Source organism: Eublepharis macularius, chromosome 1 (genome assembly GCF_028583425.1).
Source record: "Eublepharis macularius isolate TG4126 chromosome 1, MPM_Emac_v1.0, whole genome shotgun sequence".
NCBI lineage: Eukaryota > Metazoa > Chordata > Lepidosauria > Squamata > Eublepharidae > Eublepharis > Eublepharis macularius.
Window position 1 is genome coordinate 97,191,651 of NC_072790.1, and position 19,320 is coordinate 97,210,970.

At 42.8% G+C, this 19,320-nt stretch overlaps 1 protein-coding gene across 2 annotated transcripts in view; it reads right to left on the reverse strand.

Annotated features, from left to right (window-relative positions):
* SCML4 (Scm polycomb group protein like 4) overlaps positions 1-19,320 on the reverse strand; it is a 71,386-nt gene that overhangs the window by 16,789 nt on the left and 35,277 nt on the right. The window contains exon 5 of one of the 2 annotated variants that reach the window (XM_054997419.1): positions 2,834-3,100. In XM_054997419.1, coding sequence (XP_054853394.1) covers positions 2,834-3,100 — 267 coding nt within the window. Of the gene's footprint in view, positions 1-2,833; positions 3,104-19,320 lie in introns of both variants that reach the window. The other variant, XM_054997427.1, reaches the window with a different exon arrangement.

The window sequence follows — 19,320 nt, forward strand, 5'->3', positions numbered from 1 at the left end:
AAAAAGCCCTGGTTTGACTTAGCTGGGAAAAAAGGGATATGTGCACAGGGAGAAAAACCACAGAAAACCTGGGGGGAAATCTACTCTGTAGCTGATGCAGCCTTTTACCAAGCAGAATATTAAAAAATCTGGGAAGTAGTTTGGGGACTGAATCAAGATATTTTGACCATGCATACAGAACTCAGAAGAGAAATCAATGCAGGGGGCCAGAACTGACAAAAAAGGCCAGTGCAGAAAAGAACTATGTTAAAATTCAAAAATCGTTGCAGTATGTCAAATTATTTTAGATGGAGTATTTGCACTTTTTCTGTACAGCAATTGTAAATAGCCAGGTTTTTTCCCCTGTAGCTTAGAAGCATCTTAATTTTACTGTTGCTTCTTCTTGTATCTTCCTACCAAACTTCCTACCAAACTTTCTCAAACTGGGTCGTGCAATATGTTGTTGCAGTATGTCAAATTATTTTAGATGGAGTATTTGCACTTTTTCTGTACAGCAATTGTAAATAGCCAGGTTTTTTTCCCTGTAGCTTAGAAGCATCTTAATTTTACTGTTGCTTCTTCTTGTATCTTCCTACCAAACTTTCTCAAACTGGGTCGTGCAACGCACATATTGCTCATGTTGCCTTGAGTGCTCAAAAGTCTGCCGGAGCAATTCAAAAATTCTTCTGGACCAAGGGAGGCAGATGCCTGACAGCTGCGCTCAGGTTATTCTCTGCAAAATCATTAGCTCAATTAACGTATGGAGCTCGGCTTAGTATTAAATCCAACTGTACCCCGATGGAAATAACACAATCAAAATTTCTGAGAGGTATTTTTCAGGTCCCCCCTTGTACTACAAATGCTGCAATCCGACTGGACGCAGGCCTGATAACAGTAGAGGCCAGATTATGGATTGCAGCAATTCTTCATTGGTTAAAGTTAACTTTTTTTCCTAAAGGACTTGTAAATCTAATGCTAACTGATCATTGTACACCAACTTGGGCCAGCAAGATAGATAGTAAACTAGCCTCTTATGGCTTATCACAGCAATTACTGCTCAGTATGGGTTATAATCAAGCCAAAAAATCCATTAAGCAGAGAATAATAGAGGTCGAGAGACAACACAACTTGAACAGATTCAAGATGTTACTGTTTGATCCTGACCCCATGGTTAGGCTAACCCCTATGCCTTATCTTTTCAACCTTGCCAATCACGAACACAGGAGAACCTTTACGTTAATGCGTTGGGACGCTCTCCCATCAGCTGTACTGGAAGGCAGATACAAAAGAACGCAACTGGAAGAACGCCTGTGTCCCTGTGGTGATGGTCCCTAACTCATTAGTGAAGCATTTTAAAGGCTAACAAAATTTATTTCAGCATAAACTTTGTAGTAAAGCTTGCTTTATCAGATGCATAGGAGTATAAATCCATTAGGTTCTATACTAATTTATATACCCATCAGAAGGGTGGGTGGGCATTACTAGAGATCCAGCCCAAACTTAGATCCAGCCCAAACAGTAGTCAGTTCACTCAATATGGGTGTGAGCCACCTCCAACTATTTTTAGTCAGTGAAAATATAAAACTTATGCAGGATGAAGTGACATAAACAGACACAATAAGAAGTTACAGAGGAACACCTCCACTCATGACATTCCAAATTGTTCTCAAGGCCCCTCAACTTTATGAATGGCATTTGAGGGGTTGCAGTGAGCTGCACTGGGAAAGAAGACGTGGGGGAAAGCCCTTCCACGAACTTGCTCCATTGACACTCGGATAGGATCCAACCCATTCTTTATACTGTAGATCCATTAATAAATTAAGAAGAGGAAGCTAGTATTGACTTATATTAAGATGCTTAACAACTTGGATAAATACGATTTTAAAATGTAAAAGATATAAGCAATGCTTCAATAGTTAGAAATGAATGAAGATGATTTTAACATTTAATTGCTGAAGGCCAGATAATGTGATGCTTTCGCAAACTAATACATGATTCAGAATAAATGTATACCACCAGTTACAGAATTATCCAACATACTAAATAAACCCCAAGGAAAAAATATCATTTTGAAAAATGGGAAACAGTTGAAAAAAATGGAACAAAGCTCCGTAACTTCATTAAAAAAAAAAGAAAATATGAAAACTAGTCATAGCTGAAATAATGCATGCATCTTAGACTCCATCAGGGTTGTAAAAATACTGTATCTATTAACTACAATTCTGTTTCTTTCACTGTCTTTGCAAAAAAAGTCTTTCAAACAATTATTTAAAAATGGGTAGTTAAAATTTTTTATGTGCCTACAAATGCTTGTGCCTTTAGAGTTCATATTTCTTTGCTTCCTGGGGGAGTAGATAAGAGTTTCAAATGTAATCTTTGACATTTGAGTCTACACAACTTGTTACCAACCAAACCTAACATGCAGCCCATCAGTCATGGCTAATAGTCCACTAGATGTTTGATGGCTCTTTTGTTTCTTGGCTGCTTTTAGCTATTGTGCAGGCGTGGTTTATATAATAATGTCATGGCAAAAGCAAACGTTTAAGAAAGGATAGGTATATAAACCTTGGAAAGACTAGAACCTAGTACATTATATTTGTTGGCTGAGATCCAGTGACTTCTTTTCATCAAATGAAGAGCCTTCTTTTGGTGGAAAGAGCCTTGCTTCAGAAAAAGAAGATTTTTCGCTTAGCAGAAGGAAGACATTGAACCCAATCCAACAAAAACTCTACCAACACATTTTAAAAATGCAGAAAAGCAATTCTAAAATCTTATTAAACTTTTACTGCATAAGAAATATGTGGATGTAGATCAACACAATCTTAGCATTATCAAGATGAAATTGTTATCTTACCACTTCTGTTTCCTTCCAGATAGGTTCCATTTCTAGTTGGGCTTGATGTCTGATGCCTTAAACCAGTAGCTGATGGTCCTCCAGAAGGCAGCTGACCAGAACGAAGACTGCAGGATGAAGAAGAACCTCCTCCATGACGTCCATCTCCAGAATTCTGCCTCATGGAATACATGGAGCCCATACAATTAAAGGCAGAATCAGTGGGATCTACACTGTAGTGCTTTGTGGTCATTGGATCAACCAGATACTCTTCAGGTATGACCGTTCCTGCTCAAAAGAAAGTAGTCTGGATCAAAACCAGTGCATGATTAGCTTTAAAATTCTCTTGTCATTTTCAGTCAGTGTTAAATATCAGAAAACAAATTTATTAATAAACTACAGTATTAACAAAAAATTAACTTTGAGTTTTAATTAAACAGTAAGTATTAATAACAGGAAATACTCAAAATTGATTTCTGGGACAGTTCTCTCTCCATGTGTGAAATTAATTAATAATACATACAAGTCAACTTACTTGAGAATTTAGTTGACTATGATTGTAGTGCTTGGTTTGCTTCAGAAAGCTTTTCAATATAATTTGGTAAAGTGTACGGTTAAAGGTTAGGGAAGTGTACGAGCTGAGGAAGCTCCTGGTGGGCTGGGGCACAGGCCTCACAAGCTGAATTACACAGTAACTCGTGCTCATCAGTCCCTTTGTTTGCTTGCCCTCACAACGTGAGGGCGAGGAGAAAGGGGGTGCAACTAGCTGAGTAAGAACCTCTGTCAGCCAATGAGGAAGAATTATAAATTAAAATAGGTTTTGACGTGGCTAAAGACAGAAATACACAAAAGGCTTATATGTTCCTCAGCAGAAAATATAGCTAGGTGATGTTTGGCTACCAGGTGATGTTTAACTACCAGAAAAGATGGAAGGTTTTATGGATGCTGGTGACTGAATCTGACACTCTCTGTGGTTAATGCACTAAATGCACTAATGAATTCACTTAATGCATTAAATGAATTCAAAGGAGGACAGATAAATGTTTTTTTTAATGTGTGTGGTGCTTAGGATACCACCGTGAAACGGATGGACAAAGATTGGCACAGATAGAAAGATAGAACTTTCTAATGAAGGCTGTCTCTCTTACCATAATGGTGTTTTGTGTTGTTATATGCTGCAAATCTTACTGAGCAACTGTTTTATGCCAACATTTTCTTAGGCTCTATAGAAGACAGAAGAGACTAGAAAGGTGAGTTGAGGCAGGCTGGAGTGCACTACATGCAGGCCCCACTGGCGTCATTTCTGGTTTAAACCAGAAGCTATGACATCTCAGTGGGGCCAATAGTCTAAAAATTGTTTGCAGCATGCTAGGTTTGCCAGGTACCCCTCCCCTCCCATTGGAAGGGTTGAGTACCTGGCACTTACCTTTTGCAGAGCATGAGGTGTTGTTTTGTGCACGTGCACCCTGGAGCCAGCATGATGATGTCAGTTCTGGAAGTGATGTCACCACGCGGGCTGCATGAGCGCTCCCACGCTCTGCACAGGGCCAATTTGGTCTGTTTGGGGCTCCTGTTTGGGGCCCCAAATTGGCCCCAAACAAAGCATGGAAATGCTCCTGCAGGTGGTGCAACGACGCCACTTTTGGAAGTAATGTTGCCGCGCCAGTTGGGAGCACATGCATGGCACACACTCCTGAGGTGCCTGCTGGTGGCAGGCAATCTCTGTGAGCATGTCCCTTCCTGCCTATCATAGGAAGGGACATGCTCTGGTCTAGGTTGCCACCTCCAGTTGGTGGCTGAAGATCTCGGAATTACAAGTGATCTCCAGGCCATAGAGATCAGTTCTCCTGGAGAAAATCCCCCTGAGAGTGGATTCTATGGCATTTATACCCTAATGAGGTACATCTTTCCCCAAACTCCACCATCTCCAGGCTCCACCCTCCCAAATCTCGAGGAATTTCCCAATCTGGAGCTGGCAACCCTCCTGCCTCTGCTCACCAGGAGATATTGCAATTCTTCAACAAGAAGAAGAGCAGTGGGGGGGGGGATTCTCTCTCTCTTGCAAAAACCACCCTGGATTTCCTGCCTCTTGTTACTCCACCCCACCCCTCAACCCCGAGCTCCTGGAGGAAAATCCGAGCGGAGGCTTTTTGCAAGAGTCAGAAAGAGAATCCCTCCCATTGCAATCCCCCCAGCAGAGAATTGCATCAAGTGGCTGTTCTTAGTAAGACTACACTACCTAGGGAACCTTGTGGGACCCAACATGTGAAGAATATGAGTTGGGTGTCTCGTGTAGTTTGGCTCATAGATTTTAAAAACCAGCCAATGACCCCTCTGTGTTTTTAATCCTGTACAAATAGCAAAAGAAGTGTAACATAAAGATTAGGTAAAGGTAGGTAAAGGTAGACCCCTGTGTAAGCATCGAGTCATTACTGACCCTTGGGGGGATGGCACATTATGTTTTCTTGGCAGACTTTTTGTTACAGGGTAGTTTGCCATTGCCTTCCCCAGTCATCTACACCCCAGGAAACTGAATACTCATTTTACCAACCTCGGAATGATAGAAGGCTGAGTCAACCTTGAGCCGGCTACCTGAACCCGGCTTCTGCCAGGATCGAACTCAGGTGTAAGCCTGTACTGGAAAAAGGGTTTGGGGCCTGATTAATAGACTGCAGATACATAGATGGACCGGAATAACAGACAACTGAGCTGAACCTAGGGTTGTTTAATTTGCATGTTTAGCAAAGGCCCATGGCGCATGTATATAAAAAAGAGGTCACCACGACTAAGAGGAGTGGTGTTATACAGGACTAGGCTAGCTGGAAATACTAAAAAAAAAAGAAGAGCTGAAGCTGCTGCTTTTTGGAAGGCAAAGCTTGTTTCCAAGCTTTGGAGCTAAGATCATAGAGCTGAATCTGCTAGCTGGAAGAGCTGAACCCTTCTTCTTGGGAGAACTGCAGTAACTGACAAGAGCTGAAGAAGCAAGGAAGAGCAAAGAACAGGAATTGCTGGCAGCTGAACTTGTTGACTCTTTGAGACCAGCACCCTAGTACAGAGATGCCCCACTTTATCTTGCTAGGAGAAAAGGGGAACTGCTCCTAGGGCAACAAGAAAGCTCTAGGATTCAGACAGCATCTTTACAGAGTCCTGCTGTGGCAAGGCCTTTTGGATATTTCGGACTCTGTTCCAGGCATAGCCTCTGGCCAAATCCACAGAACTGTCTGCGTACTTTACCAAGGGATTGTGAGTAGAGATGGGCACGATCCGCATTACGATCGAAAAAAACCCACGATAATGGCAATTGCGTGATCGTGACCCGGCGGATTGTGATCATCCACGGCCAACGATCCAGCGATCGGGAGAGGCCTGGATCGTTGAACTCGGGCTCGGATCGGGGATCCAAACACTCAAGCACCAGCAATCTATTCCCCTGTCAATGGAGCCAGGGGAAAGCCTGAGCTCTGTTTGCCCTCCTACTGTCACCCTGGAAACCCGAATGGAAGCCCAGCTTTCCTTGATCAGCAGGGCTTCCTTCCAACCACGGAGCAGCAAAGCAGTCACAAGTTGGGAGAAGACACCCAGGGGAGGGAGGGGGAAGGGGGTGTTCTGTAGCCATGGGCACTCCAATCTCATCCCTGCAAACCCTGATAGGCAGCTCTGATGGCCAAACACAGACCTCCTGTGTTAATGAATGGGACCTGAGGGGAGGTGGCTCATCACCGCCTCGCCGTGCCCGCCAGGCCCGGCGGCGGCCGCCACCCACCTTCCCACGTAGCTGGGAATAGCAGTGTGGCCCGCTTTGGCCTCCACGATCCACGGCTCGGGAACAGGAGATGATCAGTGTGGATCGTTAATTTGGGATCGTCGCCGGTGCCGATCCACGATCAGCTGGATCGTTAATTTTTTTGGGATCGTGCCCATCTCTAATTGTGAGTAGGACTTGGTGCTGGGGTCACTGGTTACTGATCCAGTATTGATAACTTTGGGAAGGTTTCATAGTTGTGTTTAAATAAATTGCATTTATATTTTGAATTGATAAATACTGAACCTGGCCCTTTTGACTCTGGGGGTTACACAGGTCATGAGCAGAGCTTGGGCTGCAGTACTGCAGCTTACCACTCTGCGCCACAGTGCTCATAAAAATTAAAAATATTAAAGATAAATAAAGATAATGATTAAAGAGAAATAAATTAGAACTTTGTTTAGTGAACTCCCAGTTTTTAAAAAAATTAAAAGCAGTCACAGAAGACAATTTTGTGTGGAGGAAGGGGACGAGACAAGCATGAAACTTAACCCTTTCCCTGGTGGCCTTTTCCCATACAGAATTTCCTTCTTCCCAATTGTTTTTCCTCTGCATGGTTCTAGCAGGGCCAGTGCATCCATGGAGATGGGTCCAGCAGCCGCCTCGAGAGCTGAGGCGCTGGAGGGGGCGCCGGGGGCAGGGGTGTGTGCCGTGGAGCTGGTGGCAGCAGTGCTGGTGGCCGAGCAGAAGGGCTGGGAAGCTGCCCACATGCCGCCCTGGCCACCTGCTGTGCCCGGCCCGCAGCTGCTGCACCTGGCTGGGAGTGTGTGCTGACAGCGGCAGCGTGGGTCATTCCAAGTGGGCAGCTTCCGTTCAGTTGCCCCGTGCTGCTGCCACCACCTGTACGCAGCTGCAGGCCAGGGGCAGTAGGCAGCTGGGGCGGCACGGGGCACGGGGCAACTGAGCAGGAGGGCTGGGAGGCCACCCGTACACCGTCACAGCTGTCTGCCATGCCAATGGTGCTGGCTCGCAGTGGCATGTGCGCACATGGGGGCAGCAACAGCCCCGAAGCTGCTCCCAGCCTCAGGCGCCAGAAACTCTGACACCGGCCCTATGTTCTTGATGCATCTTCTCAAGCTGAACAACTTGCTGCAAAGGCTTATATCATGAGTCAAAGAAAATCCAATCAAGCCTTCTTAGCCACAGCAATTTAATTAACTAGTACAACTCCAGAAATGGAATTCCTTTTATGACTGAAAAGGACAATTCCTGATGCAACACCACGTTTACACTGTGGGAAATAATTGTGCTTCTGACAAATTACTGCATTTGTCCCCTTAGAAAAATTGTTCTTAGTATGATTACCGGGTGGCGTTTTGAGAGTATATAAAGAACAAAAGTGCTCTGTGGAAATTCAGTTCTAAGTAGTAGTACATAATTCATAACAACATGTTTTTGAATCTGAACTTTTACATTCTTTAAACTGCCTTTTAGCACTGCAGATAGAGGCCAGGTCTGGAACTCTGCCTCAGTATTTCTAAGAATATCCATGCCATCATGATTTGAGTAATTGTGGTAGCCTTTGTGGGGGATGGGGCGGCTGCAATCAGGCAAATTGCTCTGCATTTTTCAGACAGCAGGCAGGAAATTCTGTCCAGTATAATTCTCAGGGCCCTGAACTTAGAAATAAAAGTTTTAGCCTTTCTTGTGTGTCCAGTAGCTTACAATGTTTATTTTATTTTATTTTATGTCATTTATAGTTCTCCTTTCTCACTGAAATTAGTACAGTCAGTATCAAGGACAGTTCAATAAACAATGCATTAAGGTATATAAATGAGAATTTGCAAAGATGTAACATCATCAAAAATCCAATACAGAGGACTGTTGTTGTTGTTGTTGTTGTTGTTGTTGTTTATATTTATATTTATATTTATATTTATATTTATATTTATATTTATATTTAAAATTTTTATATTTATTTATATTTATTATTTATTATATTTTTATTTTATATAGAAAAATGCTGAAATAGAGCATAAGCGATGCTAAGACCAACATTAAACAAACAGAACTACCCAGTAGGATCACATTTAAAGCAACAGATAGTACATAAGACAACAGAGAATACATAGTAGTGAAGTCTATGATCCCTATCTCTTTAGAGAAGCATCTCTTTGAGACCACCTTCTTACAAAACAGCCCTCCTGAGTAGCAAGCCCTCTTGAATAAGTTAGTTCTGCATTGCTTGCAGAAAGCCAGGAGAAGTTAGGGATGCCAACTCCGGCTTGGGAAATTCCTGGAGTTTTTGGAGTAATACCTGGGAAAGGCAGAGTTCAGGGAAGGGGAGGAACTCAGCGGGGATGTAATTCCATAAAGCCCACCCTCCAATGCTTCCATTTCCTCCAGGGAAACCGACCTCTGAAGCATAAAGATCAGTTGCAATTTTGGAAGAATGCTGGATCCTACCTTGAGGCTGGCAACCCTACATTGGGTTAGACATAGCATTTGCCCTCTTTGGGCAGGCATTCTCTGACTGCTGGGCTGTCACACCTGCCCTTGTTTCTAGTGCTAACAGGAGAACAGTAGGGTACAGAAGTTATGCTGTGTGACATGCTGATGTCACATCCAGATGAAAAACTAGACATGATGTCCTGATGTCAGCTTACTCTCTGTAAACTCTATGGTAAAAACCTAGACATGATGTCGTGCAATATCACATCCACTCCTTGCCATGTTTCCAAAGCTCCCAGGGTTGCCAGGCAGAGACCTGGCATCCCTTCATTTAGTAGAGATTTGGATGTAAGGGAGTCCATGGAAGACACTGGGGTGGATCCAACCATCCTCCAAGTAGCCTTCCTCTAGAGCCTTCCTCCAACTTAAGTGACTCTTCCTCCAACAGAACATCCACTTAAGTTAGGGGAAGGCTCCTTAGATTGGATGATGGCTTGAAACTCAAACCAAATGGAAAGGTGGGATATAAATATTGAAATGATTATATAAACTTTGCTCAATGGAGTGGAAGGATCCACCTCAATGGAGACAGAGGGAAAATGGAACAGAATCTAAAATAGAGACCTGAGACAACTGAAAATACCTTTGTATACCTTAGACACTATTAGTTTATCAGGGAGAGAGAATGATTGGCTGAATTCCCCCTTCCCGCCCCCCACCAACAGATCTAAGTTTTCCTGCAGGCAGGATTGTTTTTGAAAGGGAGAAGTTACATGTTTGCCAACTGATTTAGAAAAAAGAGAGCCCTGAAAGACTATGGAAGCAATTCTAAACTGGTCTACTCAGATGTAAGTTCCACATTATTCAGCAGTGCTTAGTCCCAGGGAAGTCTCTTTAGAATTGCAGCGTATGATTGGGCTTTTATCAAGTTTGATTGATTTAACAGACCCCCCACCCCCCACCCCCTGGCGGCACTTTTACTTACAGGAATTGTCAAAGTGCTGTGATGGGGTGGGGGAGACCAGTGTCTGGGTAGCACTGAAAAACAAACAAAGATGCATCCCAGCAAGTCTATTCAGATGTTAAGTTCCATGTTATTCAACAGTGCTTACTCCCAGGGAAATGTCTTTCATATTGCAGCCTATGACTGAAATCTTCCAGGGCTTTTATCAAGTTTAATTGATTGAAAAGACCCCTGCCCCCACAGCACGTTTCCTCCCAGTGATCCCAAGTGCACTGATGGGTGGGGGGGGGGAGACACATCAGTCCCCTGGGTAACGATGCAAAACAAACCAAGATGTACCCCAGCAGGTCTATTCAGATGTAAGTCCCATTTTATTCAATAGTGCTTATTCCCAGGGAATTATCTTTTGAATTGCAATGCAGCCTATTCCTTCCATGTTTCCAAGTTTATAGGAGGGGAGGGGCCTCCCTGGATTGGCAAGGAGGGGAGACTCTTCCCAGGTACCTATGGGGTGGGGGGTGAGATGATGCACTCAAGACAAACGCATTGGTTTCATTTTCCCTTCCAGCCAACAGAGTTAATTAATAACATATGGTCTCTCTCCCCTTGGCATCTGATTGGCACTGTTCAGGAAAAATGCTGGAAGGCACGGACCAAAATGAAACACAAACTTTTTAGCGGGAGGGACTTGTTTGAATTTATTTTCCTGGATTTCTTTCAGCATTCCGGAAGCTGCTTTAATGAGCTGAACCAATGAGTTCTGTGTGTAATTTCAGCCCATTTTCCCATTATGTACACCCCTAAATTCTACTTCCTCCCAGATGGCTTCTTAGCCACCATGACTCTAGATTATATTTCCACTTTGGTACAGACAATGTATGGACCTTTCTCTCTTTTCTAATCTTTCTCCCTTTGTCTCCCTTTCCCTTGTCCCACCACCCACTTCACACAAGCTTTTCATTTTTTCATTCTTTCATTCTGTTCCAGATCTCTGATATCCACATTGCCAGCTCTCTTGCTCATTCTCCTCTGCTCCCCTAGAGTCCTGCTCAAGTGATACTTCCCCTTCTGCTAGCACCCTACACCCATTTCATTTCTCTTTTTGCTTCTGTGCTTCATGCCACTTTCCCCACCTCATCTCATTCAGAAAAGCCCCCAAACCCCTTAACCTCTCCTTTTCTCTTTCCTCTCTTAACCTCTCTCGTGCACACATGCCCTGTTTTTTGCTCCATCTTCCTCTTCTGCTTTTCTTTTGGGGACATGATATATATATCCATGGATGGGCTCTGCTTGGACTAGCCACAATAAGGACTGCTTTCACTGGGCATTATTGAAATGCTTTCAGTTGGATCTTCAGATTTGTGTGTTTGATTGCTTCCTTACTGCATATCCCAAATCTTATTTAATGCATTGCTTTGCATTTTTCAAAATCTGTGTACTTTTCCTTGGCTTTTTGTTTATCATATTCAATAAAGATGAAATGTTATATTCTCTCTTTTTTACCATCTCCCATATTTCCCCAGATATTACCCTAAGATTGCACCCATGTATATACATTCCTGAGTTGGAAAGTGCACATGTAAAGAGTATACACTTACATCCACCTTGGACCCTTGGGTGTAAGAAGAGAGATTAGTGAAAATCAAGGGGATCTCTCTCCCACCCTTTCATTCCCATTTCATTCCCATCTTTTCTTCACTTTGTATCTTTATTCTTTCACTAGATTCCTAGTTTGCATTTTATTATAACATAGTCACTTTTGAATTTGAGAATTAAATATATATACATTGTACAAACAAACATTTAATTTTATAACACATAGACCATATGGGGGTTGGTATAGATCACTGAGGAAATGTGACCTCCAGCCCATGGACATCAGGAGCAGACCCATGGGGGTGAAGGGATCAGGCCAGGCTGGCTTGATTCCAATCTCTGCCATGTTTTTTATCCAACATGTGCACAAAGCAATATAATTGTAAGATCATGGCTACTCAAACTGAATACATAAGCCTTAGGTATTTTCTACCACCTACATAGGAAAACAATACATATGTTATATTTTCATTCCTCTTAATCTTTATCCCACAATATGCAATATTTCACTATATTATCTTTCCTAATTAAATCTCTCATTAACTCTTTCCATATCCACCAAGATGTTCCCCCCTTCCCTCCCTCGCTCTCTCCTTTCCCCACTGCTCGAATTATTTGCTTCTGAAATCACCCCATGACCCTATCCCTGTACCTTTTAAGTGCTATAATATTTTTTCTTATAATGGGATGACCACTAGCGACCCAGTTGCAGCACCATGATCTCATGTCTCACCCATCTTGTCCTCTGTTTTATCTGTGTCGTAGTTCACTAATTGTCTGCCCTGTTTCTGAGGCATTGATAAGAGGATCCAACCAATCTTAAAGTCTTATTCTAAAGACTATCTAAATAGTTAATGTCTGTTTTTTTAAATTTTATATGTAACTCAGGGCCTGGCAAGGCTGGGCCTACTTGTACTTCCACAGTAGCCTCAAGACAGGAAACATCATGCAAAGGGGGTAAGTGAACATATCCCTCCCCCAAGGAAGACAGGTGGAACTCTTGTATTACAGATGCTAATTTTCTGCACTTCGCACGTATCAACTTAACTACGTCATATATTACAGCTAGCTTCTAATTTGCAATACCTCTCCCACCCTCTACCTAGATTTTAAAGACTCTTACCTTTTTTCACTCCATGTGTCTGATAAAAGGAACTCTCACTCTCAAAAGCATATACCCTGGAAACCTCTATGGAAATTGGTCTCTATGGTGCTACTGGATCTGGATCTTGCTCTTCATTTTTTGTTTCACCCAAACAAAATGCTACTTTTATATGGATTCCACAGTAGTGCAAATATCTGACTTATTTTAGAGAATGGAATAATTATACAACACATATGTAAATATTAATTAATATGAACAGTTTATAAATTATTCAGAAGTGCAAAGTGACTTGTGCTCCAATAAATACTAATAAATATTTTAAAATCATTACTAAAGCCAATCCATATTCTGTTGCCAAATAGGCCACCTCTCCTGCTTTAAGGCCTGCCATGGACTGTGTTAAAGTTTCCTGCATTGCTGTTTCACTGCTACACCAAGATTGCCCTGCACGTGTGTGCTCTGGTACACGTGTCAGTTTCCTGTCTACTGTTTGATTACCTTGCTGCTGCAATAGACTGTGTAGTTCCCTGACTCCATGTTTGGTTAACTGCACAAAGGACTCTTTTCCTGGGCAGCCCTGCCTAGACCTATATCTGGACTTCCCAGTGTGTGTTTGGACTTTATTACAAGTGCGCCCCGTGCCTGCATTGCCATCTGCCACAGACCGTGCCTGTTCCCTGCTTTGGACTGTGTTTTGTGGGCTGTTCCCCCTACCTCCATGGAAGCCTGCCTCATATGGGCCCAAGCTGCTGCTGGCAGCCGGGCGCCTGCCGGGGAAACCTCCAGTGAGCCTGGCTAGGCGCTCTCTGGTCAGTTCCCGCCTGGAGCCTCCCGCGGGCCGGTCGCCGAGCTTGCCCTCGCTACCGGGCAGCCTGCTATCCAGCCCCAGCTATGCCCAGCCGGCATCCATGTTCTCAGGCAGCCAGAAGACCCAGGGAAGAAGACTGTTTTGGGAAGCCATTTCGGCGAAGTGGACACACCACGTCCGCAGCGAGAGTACCTCGCCCCGCTCTGCATATCTTAGGAGCCGCCCCGGAGAAGGAACTAAGTGCCGACCATCCCAAGCACTTAGAGAATGCATCTCAAAGAAACCTCCGCATTCCAGAAACTGATGACATCAGGGCAAGCCCTGTCCGCTGGAACATCCATTCAGCTCACTCAGATTTCCCCCTCCCTCTTTTGTCCCCTCTTCCTGAGGTGTCACTTATCACAATCAGATTGCCAAAGTGGCCCATCCAAGCCATTCAGTAACCCATTAGAATCTTTGTTTTAATCTGTGAGAACCACCAAGTACAGCACCAGCCCCAGGGTATGTTTTGGGGTATTTAAGCCGGTCTCCCAGACTGCATGGTGCTTAGGCCATTCCCTATCCAGACCCCCTTGCTGTCTGTCTGTGGATCCATTGCTGGCATTGGAACACCTTGCTGTTGTGTCTCTGCTCCGCTTCAGGATAAGTGAGTATTTCCCTTACCATCGTTGGGAACCTGCTAATGCGAACGTCTCTATATTTCTTACTCTGTGTTTCCTAGTCCTTGTATGCTTTCTTGTGTGTATGTGCAAGTTCAGGCTTACGCCACACTACTAGTAAAGACACGTGTTTGTTGAACCTATTTGTAGTCTGCCTCTTTATTGCTAGAGTGTCTGGAATCGGGACCTCCGTAAACACAGGTTAGATCCACGCTAATTTTAGTTACAGACTGCAAAGCTAATTTCCCCCTTATAAAAAGCAGTTCTGGTAACAATTCCACAGATGAAAGACAATAAATAATTCCAATAAATATAACAATATTGCAAATTTACAACAATATCAGCTGTATCCAAGCAAAAGGACAATGTCCCAACGTTAGAAGAATATAATCCAATAAATGTATTCTTCTCTTCTCTTGTAGGTAACAACACTGGAAAGAGATACTCCAATGAAGACTTCAATCCAACAAGTATTCCACAAATGACTTTTTCAAAAAAACTAAATCTTAAACTGTTTATTTCAGGTGGAGCCATGAAGATGGGGAAAGGACCCGGAGGATCCCCCCTGTCCAAGAAGTGGCCAGCTAATTAATCAAACTTGTTTCTTGTCAGTCACTTCATCAGGGGCCAGATGATCGGTCCACCAACTGTTAACTAAAATTGCAGCTTGCTGTTTGGTGTAAATACTTTGAATCCAATTAAAAAACTCAGTCCCGCAATCCATTCTATGCAACGTTTTCATGAGAAACTTCCAAGAGACGTTGTCGAAGGCTTTCTCAGCATCAACAAACATAAATGCAGTTTTTTCACCTTTTCGTCTTGAATGTTCAATTGCACTAAGTAGGTATCTGATATTATATTTCATATACATCTTTGGGACAAAGCCTGTTTGGTTTTCATGTATCACCTCTGAGATGCATCTTTTCGATCTTTGAGCCATTATTATTGTAAATATCTTATAACTGACGTTCAACAAAGAGATAGGCCTGTATGATTGCGGTGTTAATGGATCATTCCCCTCTTTATGTATCTTTTTTTTTAAAAAAAATTATTTTCTAATTACTAATTACTAACATCAAAACTACAAACAGAAAAAGGAAAAAGAAAACAAAGGGAGAGGGAAAAAACAACATAAGAACACAGACTATAACTACAAGTATTGAATTCCCTTCATAATACAATTATTTAAAGTTAAACTTTCTAATATGCTATTAGATTGGTAGATCTTATAAAATACAAACTATAGTCAGGATCAGGTCTTCTTCCCCCCCCCCTGCGTCTCGGTCTCAGTTCTCTTTGAACAGCTACAATAGCTGCGCTCACTCCCTGCTCCCCACTCCCCCCTTCAGATTCTGGATCTTCTTCTTGCTCGAACTCTTGATGATTAAGCACAAAATCCTTCAGCTGTACTTCCGATATTATCTTGTAGGCTTGGTCTTTATATCTAAACCAGATGCCTTTCGGAAATAACCATTTGTATTTTATATCACGCTTTCTCAGAAGAGCTGCAAACCTTTTATATTTGAATCTTCTTTTCCGAGCTAAAAATGGAACGTCCTTCAATATCTTAACCTTGTTGCCAAGAAAGTCCAAGTCCACGTTGGTCGAATTGTATAAAATGGTGTCCCGAGTCTTCTTAGATGAAAAATCAATAATAATCTCGCGAGGCAGCTGACGCTTCATTGCATATTTTGAAGATGTCCGACGGACTTCCAGAATATCGCTTTTTAACTCTTCTTTAGTTGCCTTTGCGAATGACGCCAAAAGTTCCGACACCAAGTCCTTTAAATTTTCACTTTCCTCCTCCTTCACATTCTGTAAACACAATACCATCTGAGCACGATCCACTTGTAGTCCTATCAATTGATTCTCCAAAAGCTTTACTTCTTTGTTTGTAGCTCTCATGAATGTTGCATTTTCACGAGCAGATTCCTCTGCCTCGAGCGCTACATCTTTAATGGTTTTCACTTCATTTTCAACTGAGCCAACCCTTTGTCCGATTTCATTTAGCTTATCAACAAAGGGCTTCATAGCTTCAATGACCGACCGTTTAACCACCTCTTCAAGAGTATCTCCCTTCCCCTGCAACACAGCCGAAACCGATTTGCCCACAGCAGGGCTCTGCTTTTTTGTCGCCATCTTAGGGGGGGGAAGTCCACCAATTAAGTTCCAAAACTCAATGAAGGGGAAGATATCCAAGCCTTCTTAAGCTTCAACTCCCACCAATCCTTCGCATACGCTTAGAGTAACAGAAGGGATCCACTTACTTACAGGTTTTCACCTTAAATCTGCTTGTTGCCGTTCTCCATGGCCCGGCAGCACGCGATGTGCTGCGCAAGTCTGCCGGCCTCCATAGGAGCAGATGGGCTATTTACCCCCTGGATCGACTTCAGGGGGCTCTTCCCGCAGCGCTCCGGACCCTGACCCCCTACCTGGGAGTCCTGGGGGTTAACCCTCGCAGGTCAACCGCCCAGTCAGGCTGCTCGGCCGCTTCCTCCTGGACCTGTGGAGAGGAGCGTCCGACATGGCCGGGAAAATGAAACCGAATCCCTCCCCTCTTTATGTATCAAATTTATATTAGCTTCTTGCCACGTTGAAGGTAAGATCTTCTTAGTTTGTATCTTGTTCATGGCCTTTTGCAACGGTATAGCCAATACATCCTCAAAAGATTTGTAATAAGCAGCTGTGAATCCGTCCAGACCTGGAGCTTTTGCAGTCTTCAAAATTTTGATTGCAGAATTTATCTCTTGTATCATTATTGCTTGATTTAAGATAATTCTATGCTCATTAGTAAATTCTTTGATTGGTGTCTCCAATAAATATTTCTCCATTTCTTCTTCATTTATTGATTCTTCTTTATAGAGATTTGAGGAAAAAGCTCTGATTTGCTCTTTCATTTTCTGATCTCTGTAAATTACCTGGTTGCCTTCCCCGATTCCCGGTATCCTTCTCTTCTCTGATTCCTTCTTCAGACAGTATGCTAAGTATCTTCCAGGCTTGTTTGCAGCTTCAAAGTGTCTATGCTTTAAATACTTCAACTTTTTCTGAATTTCTTCTGTCTCCAGTGGATCCAATTTATTCTTCAGCTGCTTAATTTCTTCCCATATTCCACTATCCCTTGTTCTTTTATGGTCATGTTCCAGTTTTTTCAATTTTTGAGTTAAATTATGTCTTGTTTCAAACTTAATTTTCTTCTTTTTGGATGCTATTGCCATCAATATTCCTCTTAGATAGGCTTTATTTGTTTCCCAAATTGTTGTAGGGTTGGCATCATTTGTAGTGTTTATTCTAAAATAGTCAATTCTTGCCTGCATTTTTGCAATACATCCTCATTTAAAAGTAATGTATTGCCCAATCTCCATCTTCTTTCTCTCTTATTGCCTGTTTGACATACTATCTCTATCAGATTGTGATCTGCTATGATCCTTGGGTGGATTTCTACATTTTCTACCTGCATCAAAAGACTCTTAGATATCCAACACATATCTATTCTGGAGTATGTTTGATGTCTGTCTGAGAAGAATATATAGTCTCTATCCTTTTTATGTAGCGATCTCCAGGCATCCTCTACTTCCAAAATTGACATGTAATTGAATACATATTTAGGCAAATTTCATCCTGTCCGTGTCAATCTATCAGTTTTACAGTTCAATACACCATTCATGTCTCCACAAATTAGAGTTCTCCTTCTTGAAAATCTAAAAATTTCTGGAAGAATCTCACATAAAATTTCTTCTGGCCATCATTTGGTGCATATAGAGAGACCAAAGTCCATATATGTCCATGAGAAAGTCTTATTTTTAAGGCCACATATCTCCCATCATCATCTTTTAATTCTTGTAGGATGTGGTGCTCAGGGCTGGCCATGACAAGCAGGTGGCTCACTGGTACTGGAGATGGCCCCAAGGTTAGTTGCCAGGAAGTCAGTAGCAAAGGAGCAGGCAAAGAGAGTCCAAAAGTCAGGCCAAATGTCAGAGCCAATACATCAGTCAGAGAGAGAAGCAGGCAGGAGGGAAGTCAGAAGGGACGCCAAGGTCAGAGTCCAATCAATCAAGGAGCAGAGCAGAGCAGAGCAGAGCAGAGCAGAGCAGAGCAGAGCAGAGCAGAGCAGAGCAGAGCAGAGCAGAGCAGAAGGCAAGGGCAGGTCAGGAGCTTCCAGGCACAGAGCTCTGGTCACAGGGAGTGACAAGCTAAGTTGCTTCCACACTTGGCTTCTTCAACTTCTCTCTCTTATACTGTCCTAATGAGGAACAGGTGTTGTCTCTTTGCCTGATAGCCCCGGCCGGTGCTGTGCCTGCAAACGAGCACTTTTTCTCCTCTCCAACAGAGCTGCCTTTGCTTTATTTTTCCTCTTCTCAGCTGGCCCAGGGAGCTCTGGTTTCTCTTTTGCTCTGGGGGAGTCTTTGTCTCCAACAGCTTCAGCAGAGGTTTCTGGCTGTTCCTCGTCTCCAACAGCGTCTGCAGAGATTTCTGGCTGCTCCTGCTGAGTTTCCTCCAGAGCAGCAGCTGTCACAGCTGGCTCTGGCTCCAGAATAGATCCAGCTGGCTCTGGCTCTAGAGTAGCCCCTGCTGGCTCTTCCTGCTCATCCTCTGAGGAGGACTCTGGGCCAAGAGGTAAGGTGGCCAGTCGAGGCTGAGGCTGACTCATGACACAGGATTTCAAAGTTTGAATTATTGATATATATGGCCACACCATTTTTCTTCAATTTCAATGAAGATACATAAATATTACCTATTTTTTTTACAATTTAGTAAATATTCTTGGTCTTTTTTAATGTGGGTTTCTTGAATGCATATAATATCTGCCTTTAATTTCTTCAATTGATTGAATGTTCTTGATCGTTTGGTGTGAGAATTCAATCCATTCACATTAACTGAAATTATCTTAATCTCATTCATTTTCCTTCCTTCTTTTTCTTCTGCTTTCGTTTACTTATTGCTCCTTTCTCTCTATCTGAGGGGTTTGTGTCATCTGTGCCCGATGATTGGTCTGTTTTTTCTGATTGCAATTCTTGTAATAGAGCCTCCACTTCCATAACTGATGTTACTGTTCTCTTGCCTTGACTTAAGTATACTTCCAATCCACTTGGAATTTTCCAGCGGTACCTTGTTTTGTTCTGCTGCAGAAATTTCATCAGGTTCCCAAATTCTTTATGTTTTCAAATTGTTGTTGGCGATAGATC